Consider the following 11,921-nt stretch of genomic DNA (forward strand, 5'->3'; position numbering starts at 1 on the left):
GTCAGAGATTTTGCAAAGCTTTCTGGAACGGGATGCAGATAACCTGCCACAGAATTTCTGTGTGCTCTGTGATGGGTTTAAAAAGAAGTCTTTATTAGAACTCAGACTTGTTTACTCCTTGCAATGAGCACTGTCATTCCAATTCCTGTAATTACATCCACAATTTTGACAGCTGAAACTGTAGGAATAATTGCACTGTTAGTCGTTACTGTTCAGACTGTTGCCAAGAATATTTTAAAGGCATCTAATATGTCTTTAAAATAAATCTCAACTGAATCTTCATCCGTTGCACCACAATTTATTTCTGGAGCAAACATCTTAAAATCCTGCCTTTTACGAGGCAACCTTGGAAGTCCAAAACAAGATTTTCTACCACACTATTGCTACATTCCACTATAACATCAATGTTATACAACACATTCCTACTGATCAGTAAGTTATACATGTGATACATTTTATGTAATCCCATGTCTCTATCCCATCAGTTCATTTCCCACACACAAGAAGTCTGAAGCCAGTCACAGCATTTCAGAAATCTTAGAGAACTTCTACAGCAGACTGAAAATCCATTATCTTAAATTCATCCATCGTACCACTATTGCGTACCAGCCATCCACAAGATGATTTCTTTTATGAGACAAGGGAGCCAACACTATTAAGCACTGAAAAAGTCTTTCCAAGCACTTTTATTTTTCAACGGTTAGAGAACACCAACACAATTGCAACCACAAAGGAAGAAATTTAATCTCAAATTAACAGGTAACACAGGCACCACAAAAGACAATAAAACACTTTACAATAAAATTCTGCATTCAAAAGCCCACTGTGCACTCATTCAGAAATGTTTAAAGCAGAACTAAGCAACTCAAAACCACAGTATTAAGGTGTGTGCCCTGTATAGTTTGTATTTTCTGCACCTGAAACAAAAGTGGCTCAGATTATAAAACAAGATGCACTAGAACACCAGCTATTCCATCAGAGGTCTCCCCCCTTCTTACTACAAGAAGATGAGAAAGGACAGCCTGCTTCCAATATTGCAGAATCTTGTATAAGCACCCAGAAGGCCCAGTAAACAAATGGAGAAACTGGAACAAAAGTAGGAAGCCTCCTCTGACATCCAAAAAGTGACTAAGGAAAGGTTTAGAAAGACGTCATTTACAGATGGAGGCCATTTGCAAAATTTTCTTCTTCCTTTTATGGCACCCATCAATAAAACATAGTCCTTTACAGGAAAAGAGAACTTGCCAGCAACAAAAACCAGCTTTGTTTTATTAAGAGCTGAAAAAACAATAAATTGGAAAAACCCCAAACATGCTAACGAATAGCTAAAGCCTCTCAATATCGTAGTTTGCAGTGTACACTGAAAATGTAAGATATAAAATCTCATTTGGCATCTACAGAATTTCAGCCATATTTAGATCTCCTTTAATTCAGTGCATTCCATGAAGAACTTCACCTATCAAATTTGTCAATTACTTTCTTTTTTTTGTATACCTTACAATATAAAACTCTGGGTTATCTTAAAATTCCCTCACCAGCAGAAATATTTTGGGTTTTTTTCTTCCTCAGAACAATGAGACATCCATTACGAATCAATTCCACTATAAAAAAAACAAAAACCCCAAAAAACAAAACAAAACAAAAAACCAAGAGATCTAAAAACCCATTACCTTCTTGAAAATTAAATAGCTACTGGGCACAAAATAAATTAAAAATACAATAGAATACTCCAGAAGAACTTATTTGTCTGATTAGAAACAGGCACAACGTTTGAGAACTCCCAGAATTCTAGTATCTTCAGAATCTGTGTGTGTTACTTAATATAATACTCAACAGACCTACTGATGTATTTAATAATTTCCCTATTCACAAAGTTTGTTTGTTCCTCACAATTATATCAACAGGATTGAGTCCTGCCTCTCCAGAGGCCTTCTATAAAAGCAGAAGCTGTACTTCAGACTTTGATCACACAGATGTTTGGAACAGCTTGACTCTGCCTGCGCTTCAAAGAGGATTATAACGTGCTCAAAAATTCTTTGACCTGCAAAAAGAAACAAATATTGTCAATCAAACTAAGTATTTATTAACAGAAGTATACAGCAACTACACACACCTCTCCACTGCTTCGTGCTTAACTACAACCTACAGAAGCAGGAACTGGGAAAAATAATCTTATGCTATGTCCTTTCTTGTCCATCAAGAACTTTTTCAGCGATGATACCTGTAATTTAGCAGGTGCTGAGACACACACATTGGAATGATGCTCATTCCTCCTGTGGTCCTAAACTACTGCCCTACATCACAAGTGAACTGTCTTAAAAGCAGGTCCAACCTAAACACAAGGGAGATAATGACAACCTCAGAAAAGCTGCCCCTTGGAAAATACCAAGTCACACTCACCTCCAGAACACTGTTAATTTATTAATGTCAATGAACAACCCAATGCAGCTAAATAGTATGTTCCTTGGAATCTGAGGTTGGCAAATTTATGATAGAACAATACCTAGAAAAACCATAGTACTCAAAAATATCCGATACTGTAGAACAATAGTTCAACTGAAGCTGAACTTCATTTCCAGTACTTGAAGAGTGGCTCAAATGGCTACAGCTACCTAAAAATTAATGGTGAAGTTCTGGTCCATAGAACGCTACATAGAAACCTGAGACAGAAATCCACAATCCTACACAAAGCACCAAGACCCAGCACAGCAGCACCTCAAACGATCTCTGCTACTGTATGAAAACTGGAACCAAGACAAGCAGCATGCCAAGCGTTATGCTTATACGTGTAGTCACTTAACATCTTCAATTCAGGTCACTACCAAAGGTTGCAGGAAGACAACACGCTGAGAACACACTTATTGCCACAAGTACACGTGCCTTTTTGTTGTGCCCCCTTCGCTCCCTGTCCACAAAAGTAAAAGAATAATTACTCCCTCCCTTTAAAGCATAGTGGGGGGAGGAGGAGGTGGCAGCAAGGGCCGGGCCATCTTTTTTAAACTATAAAAACCCAGAGGGTACAAGACCCAGGGAATACAAGGCCTAGGCACACAACTCCTACCTCTTAGCTCCAGGAGCATCCTAGCAACTACACTGTGATACAGCCTGAACTGCGAGCATTTACCTCTCTGTCCACTCAAAAGCTAGAAAGGAATCGACAATTTATGGAGAACACGGTATTCTTCTTTTGGCAGAAGCTCTCACACACAGAGCACATCTGTAAACATTTTGTCCAAATTCTTGATGTGAAATGGAAATAGATCTTGGATCCTGTTCTCCAGCTGTGACCCTTCCCTTCCTAGTTCAGGGCTCAAGAAGGTGGAAGGAAAAGAAGAGGTCAAATCCCTTCATGTAGAGAAGGGAACACATAACTGTGCCAATACTCTAACTTGAAAGGTATCAGGAGAAAGCTACCCTCCACTTTCAAAAACAGCAACAGTAACACCGCATGATGAACACTATCACAATTTACACACTAGGCACAGTTTCAAGACAGGTCTCTGAAAGTGAGCATCGCAACAGAGGTGAGAAGGAAGCCTACAGGTTTTGGTCCCTGTTGGACATAAGCATACGCTAAAGGCCAGAGCACCCAGCCTCATGGAGACTGTAGCAGTTCTGCAACTCCACTTAGGAAACGCCAAAAAATAAGGCAAACACAGGGCTTAGGCTGTTCCCAGATAACCTGACAGCTACACAGGAGTCAATTCCTCCAAAATCCTTATTTAGGTGCCTGAGCTTGGCCTTATCTCATGGCACACATGGGAAGCACATTCACTCCACAGCTGCAAGGTCCAGTCATTCCATCAATTAACAAGGTTTAAAAGAGCAAATACCATGAAGACTGGTTTTAATCAGGTGAACAGTTCTACTTCTCAGTGGATAAACGGAGATCAAAGGACAAAGCTGCCTTTCTCATGAGGTAAACAATTTATTGCCAATTGTGCACTGCTAAGGTCTGTAACTTGTTGCAGCTACTCAAATAAAAGTCAAGTTGTCCTCAGCTGAATCCCATCAAGATTCAAATACCAATCACCTGAGCAGTTAAAAATATGTATTTTACAGCTAGGCCAAACCATCAATATTACACTTATTTGTGCTAAGGATTAGATCTTAACACAAACAGAAACCTCAACTTGAACTCTTTTTTGTATCAAATAGGCATTTTTTCCATGCCTCCAAATAAAACTAAAAAATACTTCTCATTTTCATTCTGTATTACTTCCTAAACAAAGTAGAAGGCTACATTTGAAAAGTACTCCCTGAAGTTTCAGACCACTGGTTTTGGGGAGGATTTTGAGTAACACTTTAGTAAACACAATTGAAGGGGAAAAAAACTTTAATGATAGTGTCAATTTAATAAACAAGACTAAAAATAAGGAGTATCGCAGCAGGCTCTAAGACTGTTTATTATCTGAATGTAACCCCATGACCTAAATATTTTAGAAAGATGATTATACAGTGAAGTATATTTTTAGAGCAAAGGAACCCTATTTGCATTTGCTGTACTGCCCACTGCAGTGACACGCTAAACAGAAAAGAGGATAGCCTATACTCTCTTTTGTTTAGCTAGCAGTATCTGCAAACCTAAACCATTTGCCGTTGGCCTAGTGCTTCAGATTAAAATTCAACTGCAAGTTCAGCCAACTCATCCTTCAGTTTTCCACTATAAAGGTTTTGTATTGTATTTTCACAGTACCTGGCGCCGAAGTTCTTTTATTGACTAGCCCACTAGGTTAGACACTTTCACACTTAATGTAAGGAAGACTTTACCCTGGACATCCAACTCAGACCTATGCAGCCTTTTTTCTCCCTCAACAGCTACCCTCATTCTCTGCCAATTCCATCACATTTCTTAGGATACCTGCACAATGTTAGAAGCAGAACATAGCAAGTAACAGTTCTTTCATAGTTGAGGGTTATTTAAATTAGAAATTGAAATCTGCAAACAAAACTACTAGTGAAAGCCTTCTCAAACAACCCTGGAATATTTCATCCTTCCCCCCTACTTTTTTTTTTAATGGAAAACTTATGTAATAAATAATATGAAGAATCATAGGTTCTAAGTCTAGTCTGACTTCAAAGAATGCTACACTTTCAGATGCAAGAAGTATCCTGAATTCATTTTGATGTGCTGGCAATAAACCTAAATCATCAGTTTGATCTACTTGTGAAATTTTACCTTTTCAGTCATGTGATCATATATGTCCTTTTTGCCTTTGAAGTCTTCATTAACATCTAACGTTAAAATAGGTATTTCCTGAAGATATTCAAAATCCATTCTGTATTGGGATAGGAACAAAGAAAATATTACTAGCTGGAAAAAGTATACATCATTCAAGCCCCTGTCAGCATTTTCATTGTTAAGAATCCCATGAAAAGAACTGCATAGATAAATTACAGCCATGAATTCTGAATATAAAGCAAAATGAATTTACCATGTGGCTCCTAGGATCCATTATTGATTCTTGAATATTCTGCTCCCCCCAACACCTAATATGAAATTCAACTGTCTATTAAAATTAGTTTAGCTCAACCCTCTCCTATTCAGAGCTCTAGCTGAAGAAAATTCAGGGCACATTGCACGTCCTTGCAGTAATTAACATACCATAAAGGCAGTACTACTAAGAAAGGATACATAGAAATATTCCTGGAGTTTAACTTTATCTATATAAAAAGCTGAAGTTTCACTGGTGGAAAAAGCACTATGGAACATCCTTACAAAGATTTATCCATCTTTAAGTAACCATTAAACAAAGCCTACCGCAATGTCCTGTGCTGAAGCCAACTTTCGTGCTTGTAATGAAGCTTCTCCAGATACTCAATGGGAATTTCTTGCTCTTCATCTCTTCCACGCAAGTAAATCCTATTTAAGCATTTCTAAAGGTAAAAGATTTTTAAAAAAAAAAATTGGTTGTTTTTGCAGACCTACAGAGGAAGTCTAGCTTGCTGAAGGTCTTTTTTACCAACCCTTCCTACTGTGCTCAGTATGCCACTCTTTGCCAAAGATGAATACTCAACTTGCCAGCTATCTTATAAGCATAGAAACACCACGCCATGTTCAGCTGATGGAGCCCACAAACTACACACAAAAATCAAAGAAGGACCCAAGGAAATGTAACACATTATTTCTCCACTACAAGGAAAGGTCACAAACAAGCTCTTTATTAAATGAAGGGGTACCAGCGTACTGCATGAAAAGAGCATGGAAATATCCATTTGCCACCACAGACAAGCATTTCAAAATCTCATTATATATTCCTGGCTCTTAGGAATCCAGCTTTCAAATGTAGTAAATCATTTGTTCCTGTTCTGAGCACATCCAAAGCCTCAGTAACAAACCAATGAAAACTGCTTCATCTGGTGCACTTTGCTATTTAAATATAGGTTTTTGACTAAAGTGGCACAGAAAGACCTCAACAGCAAGCCTAATAGAAAAGCCCTCAGAGAAACTCTAGCATGTTACATTACACAGTTGTTTACAATAAATTTGAAAGCCTGAAAGATGGAAGTAAGGAAGTATGGAAGTGACCTGTAAGTTAATTACTGCAATTAGAGCTCTTCTAAGCCCTGATATTTTTCTCTTGTTTGTGTAGGTTTCATACTCAAAAGATAAATTTATTGTCTTGTCCTCTCCTTTTAAAAAAAACATTAAATGCCCAAAAGTCAAAGCATTGCCACAAAGCCTCACATACTGTAGGTGCATTCATCTGTCTTAGCTCCATTGCTCCAGGTAAAAGGGCTTCACACACATGCACCCTAAATTAGCTGTGATATTAACTATGAATTGTTTTAACAGCAATGTTCCTATAGCTATTTTGTACTTTCCTCTTTTCTTATTTTTTTCTTTACTTTTTCCTCTTTTTTTCTTTCATTCCAGTAGTATTTTCTGGTTTGCTCTGGTCACATGTTCTCTTTTTATAACTAGAAAATCATTATCATCACATTTTATTTAAAAATACACAGGCTACATTTGAAATAACAATCTTAAGTATCTCCAGACTGCATCAGTCATAACTCAAGTATTATAGTCTTCAGGGGAATACTACAATCTGAACGGAACTCTAAACATTGAGATTTCTACAACAAAAGATAAGGGTTGCTCAAGATTTTAAGATTACATTTCAAAGAGAATTTCTCAACCATTTCCTTGCCCAAGACACTCAGAGCAATACCAAAACCAGATACAGTGCTATGTAATGACACACAATTGTGACCTCATTCGAATTGACTGCAAGCGTATTATTTTATCAAAAAAAAAGTCTAGAATCATAGTTAAAGACTGTATTTTTTAAGAAAAAAAATACTATGGAAGCACAGACAAAGGTCAAATTTTACAGGCAAGGCATAGAACATCTACTCTCATTCTCTGCATGGTCATAAATTTTTATTCCTCACCTCAGGAGTGGCTCTGAGATAAATGATCCCATCCAGTGCTAGGCTTTGACCAAACTGCTTACTCATCCAGTCATGCCAGTCTTGGTATATAGTCCATTCAGTTTCATTCATGCAATCAGACTCATATAAATTAGCTGCAAAGATGTACCTGTGAACACAAAACAGTTACCTCAACAAAAACTAGCTTCAACACAGTTACTGCTTTGTTTGCCTGAAGTACTGCACAGTAACTGGAAAAGAAGTTGAGTGTTATGATTCTGTAACTTCTCTAACATGGGCTTAGACTGGAAACAGACAGCTTGTATCCCCATCCTATAACTATATTGATCACGGTTGCCCATAGCAGTGTCCACAAAAAGCGGTACCAGCGGTGATAAGACAAGGGGTAATGTGTTTAAGCTGAAAGAGGGTAGGTTTAGATTAGATGTTAGGAAGAAAATTCCTCACCGTGAGGGCAGCGAGGCACCGGCACAGGCTGCCCAGAGCAGCTGTGGGTGCCCCATCCCTGGCAGTGCTCAAGGCCAGGCTGGACGGGGCTGGGAGCAGCCTGGGCTGGTGGAAGGTGTCCCTGAGCCTGTGGGAGTGGGGTGGGAACTAGGTTCTCTTCAAGGTCCCATCCAGCCCAACCATTCTATGATTTCCAGTTCAGGTATCTTCAGGAATAATCTACAAACCACCACTGCTTTGTACGCTGTGGTCATTTATTTAGGATATATTAGAACACAGTGAACACCTAAAGGATTATGCAATGGGATTTAGTTATCAGATCTGACCTTACGAATCCAGAAACACGGGGTACGGCAATATGAACTAGCTAGACCTGTTTCAAGAACCATAAAAGAAAACAAGGCTAAGTGACAAGGAAAAAAAAAAAATCACTCATGACTCTTCTTGATGCCTACTCCGCTCTTCTCTTTGAAGGGAAACGTGCATACACAAATCATAAAAACATACGCACAAAGAATGAGAAACTACGTATCAAGGTTATGCAACAAAACTATAAACCCACAAACCATTAATTTTACTTTGCAGTCAACACCCCAGAGCAAGACAACACCACTTACTGAGGTTATTCACCAGTATCAAAATTATGATGAAAGGAGCTACAAAACTCAGTCACAGTCTGCTTTTTATTTATTTATGCATTTTACTTAGGAGAATTTTGATCTTCACTTTAAGGACTTCAGTCCAACATACCTGTCACTGTAGACGGATCGCTCGAAGAAGACCACAGGATTCTCCGCCTCTCTGAGTTTGCCATCAAGGGACCTCAGCTGAGCCCGGATCCTGCTGAGGCATGCATACGTCTGGAAAGTGAAAGACCACCTCTCTGGTTTCTCATACATCATCTGAAGCACATTTCCGCCACTCTTCTGCGATGTGGTCAGCTCCTGGTTTTAAACAAATATAGCAACCCTTTAAGTTGAGATAGTGGACGATCAAGGTAAAACAAGGTACAAGCGCTGTTTAGCCTTTATTTCAGGTTTACAATCACATCATTTACTTCTGAACCTTATTTGTAATATAAGACACAAATGCCAGTAATGTTATTCCTCCTACGGCACTGTGCTGAACAAGCAACTCCCTGCAATCTACAATGACAAAATGCTCAAGTACCAAAACACGTTCACCACTATTTACCTACTTTAACAAAAGAACAATATCCTCTCAGTACAAAAAGTCAACAGCAATGCAGAAAAATCCATGCTTCTTCTACTCTAAGGAACATGAATTTGAAGTTGAGCTCATTTTGGTTTCCCATCTATTAATTACAGTTCCTATGGTAACAGCTGCTGACGCAGCATCTTAAGATATCTGATCTTACCTGGGAGATTCAGAACAGACTCCAGGCACAGAAATCTCTCTCAGCCCACATGGTAGATCAAACACCTCGAGACTGCTGCTAAAGCTCATGGAAAGAGCAAGCTGCATGTCTCAGTTTTACTTGAAAACACAGCCTACCAAAGGTGACTTCTGTCTGAATTTTTTTACTACGGTAACACCAAATCCAAATAAAGACACATTTAAAAAAAAAAATCTACAGAGATAAGGTCGACGCCTAGGTGATAGCTATTAAGATTCTGGAATTCCAGGTTTCATCCTCATCTCTTAATTCCCTGCAACCATACTTACACTAGCACACCAAACAGGGGCAGCACCATGCTCTGACACTGCAGCCAAGGGGCAGACAAGAGCAATATCCACAGCACTGAATTTTCTAAGCCTCCAAAAGGAGGCAGCTACATGCAGTGCACTTTTGGCAGAGTCCTCAGCCTATCCTGCTGCCCAAACCGTGCCTGAGAACTGCTTGGAAGAGTCGTAGCAGGCACAGGACTGCCAGGGACAGGGGACACAGCCTGGTTCCACTAGCCAGGATATAGCCCCTTAATCTATAATTCAAGTAGAGAAGATACAGCTGCAGTGACATTTCGTAAGTCACAAGACCCTTACAGTTTCACCAGTAAGGAATAAAACGTATAGAACTAGCCGCTGAAAAAGATTCACAGTTGCTAAAAGTAACTTCTGCCTAACTTTTTCTGTCCCTTGCTTTTATACATAAAATAAAACGGGCTTTTGCCACTTTCATAATTTACAACCTGATATTAAATAACATTTATTCTATAATACACTAAGCAAACTACAAAACGTGAACACAAATATCACTGTAAGAATCAGCAGAAGTGTTGCTATCATGTACATTTTCTAAAATATGTAGTCTATCAGATACATTGGTCTTCTGAAATTAGAACATTTGACTGGTTGGTTGTTGTTTTTAAAAAAAAGTTTCGCCTTAAGTTTCTTTTACCATACCTCACAATCCTTTTCAGAGTTTTGCTGAACATTGCACCATCTAGCTACAGGCTCAGGAACAACTTCCCATTCCTCATCAGCTTGCTTGAGAATATTCACAAATGTCGACTTCCCTGCAGCTATAGAGAAGCATTCGGGAAGAAAGGCAGTTATTTAATAACGACACTGTAATTATTTAACAACTACAGCTCTGGTTCCAAGTCCCATACTTATTCCATGTACTTTTGACTTCATGACAAACATGAATCAGAGACCATATCGTCAACCACAGATCAATTAATTGAGCAACAGGGTTTTCCTTTTTTATTTTGTACCACACACGACCACAGCCAATTTAACAAAAATCAATAATGACAAGTCTCAGCCCAGATCAACTATTTGGTTCTACAAAGTTATGTTTGCAGTCAGAACACCAAGTCTTTAAATATCTGAAGATACTTAGCAGTCCAGCCTCAAGCATGAAGTTGCTTTGTTATTTTAGGAAGGTAAAAAAAAAAAGGCAAGCAATATCAAAAGAAACATAAAGCAAAAGCAATGGTTTCCCAAATGAAGATACAAAAATGCATTATTAATTACTTCCTATAGCTGCAGATTGATGACTTCTGCGCTAACAGAAAAAAAAGCTCAGGAAATTTTTAAAAAAAGAGATACTTAAACCTGACAGAGTGCAATCAGCTATCAACCACCACAGTATGTGCCAGTAAACAAGCGGACACCCTGACAACTCATGAGCTCAATTTTAAGCACAGCTGCTTGGGGGGGGGGGGGGAGTGTATCTCATAATGAGCAGCCCATAATTTTTCCTGCTCTTTAGAACAGTTTAACAGGCTTCTCTTGTTAGTTAGCAGGAGTACAGAGCATTACAAGTTTGACCTGACTCTGCATTTACATAGTTTTACACTACAATCAGGAAAAGCGCGGCAGCAGTCTTACCCAGGACTTCAACGCATGTTTAAAAAGGTAAAAAAGTTTAAAAATGTAATAGAAAACGCGCTTTCCCCCCTCCCCCCCCAAAAAAAAATCTCGTCATGTTTGTAGCATTAATTTCTTCGGTATCAGCACAAAGTTTATCAAGTTATGAATAGGTCTGACGGCACAACACGCCTTGTCCAGGGGACCGGGGTCTCCCAAGGTGCCCCCAGTCTTCCCGGGGCCACCTCACAGCGCCAGGGCGGGAAGAGCCCGGCCGGGGGTGGGGGGTGGCTGCCCCGCGCAGGCCGCAGGGCCGCGCTGCCTCCCGCCGCCCCCGCCTCACCGATATTGCCCTCGACGGCGACCTTCTTGATCCTGCCGTCCAGCCGGCCGCGCTTGGGAGGGGTGGCCATGGCGGCGGAGCAGCGCGCTCTGCCCGCCGGCGCAGGAGCGGGGCCGCCCGCCCGCCCGCCCGCCCTGGAAATAACGGCTGCCGCGCTCGCGCCCAGCCCGCACCCGCCTTCGAATTTGGCGCGCGGAGCCGCCCCACGTCACGGGCGCCGCGTACGGGTGGCCGCGAGGGCCTAGGAGCAAAGGCGAGGGGCCCCCGCCCCCGGCGGCAGCGCGGCGCGCTCGGCGGGCAGCCGGCAGGGTGGGTGGGCGAGCTCGGCGCCGCCGATCCAGGCAGCGCTTGCGGAACGAGGAGCACATCGATGGGCGGGCGCCACCCCGGCCCTCGCAACGCAGGGGGGCAGCCGGAGCGGGGCAGAGGCCACCTCGAAGTGACCGTGTGGTGCCCACAC

At 40.7% G+C, this 11,921-nt stretch overlaps 1 protein-coding gene across 1 annotated transcript; it reads right to left on the reverse strand.

Annotated features, from left to right (window-relative positions):
• Positions 1 to 660: 660 nt before the first annotated feature.
• Positions 661 to 11,701, reverse strand: DCK (deoxycytidine kinase). Its single transcript, XM_037392289.1, has 7 exons — positions 11,462 to 11,701; positions 10,207 to 10,325; positions 8,593 to 8,786; positions 7,396 to 7,543; positions 5,762 to 5,877; positions 5,180 to 5,279; positions 661 to 2,041 (listed from the first exon to the last, which is right to left on the reverse strand). The coding sequence occupies exons 1-7, from the start codon at positions 11,529 to 11,531 to the stop codon at positions 2,015 to 2,017; spliced, it is 774 nt and encodes a 257-aa protein (XP_037248186.1). The 5' UTR covers positions 11,532 to 11,701; the 3' UTR covers positions 661 to 2,014.
• Positions 11,702 to 11,921: the final 220 nt, after the last annotated feature.

Source organism: Falco rusticolus, chromosome 1 (assembly GCF_015220075.1).
Source record: "Falco rusticolus isolate bFalRus1 chromosome 1, bFalRus1.pri, whole genome shotgun sequence".
Taxonomy (NCBI): domain Eukaryota; kingdom Metazoa; phylum Chordata; class Aves; order Falconiformes; family Falconidae; genus Falco; species Falco rusticolus.

Coding starts and splice junctions, on each gene's coding strand:
- DCK (XM_037392289.1), bottom strand. CDS start 11,531: ATGGCCACCCCTCCCAAGCGCGGCCGGCTGGACGGCAGGATCAAGAAG. Junction 8,787..10,206: donor ACTCTGAAAAGGATTGTGAG/GTATGGTAAAAG, acceptor GTTTAAAACCAG/GAGCTGACCACATCGCAGAA. Junction 7,544..8,592: donor CGATCCGTCTACAGTGACAG/GTATGTTGGACT, acceptor TTGTGTTCACAG/GTACATCTTTGCAGCTAATT.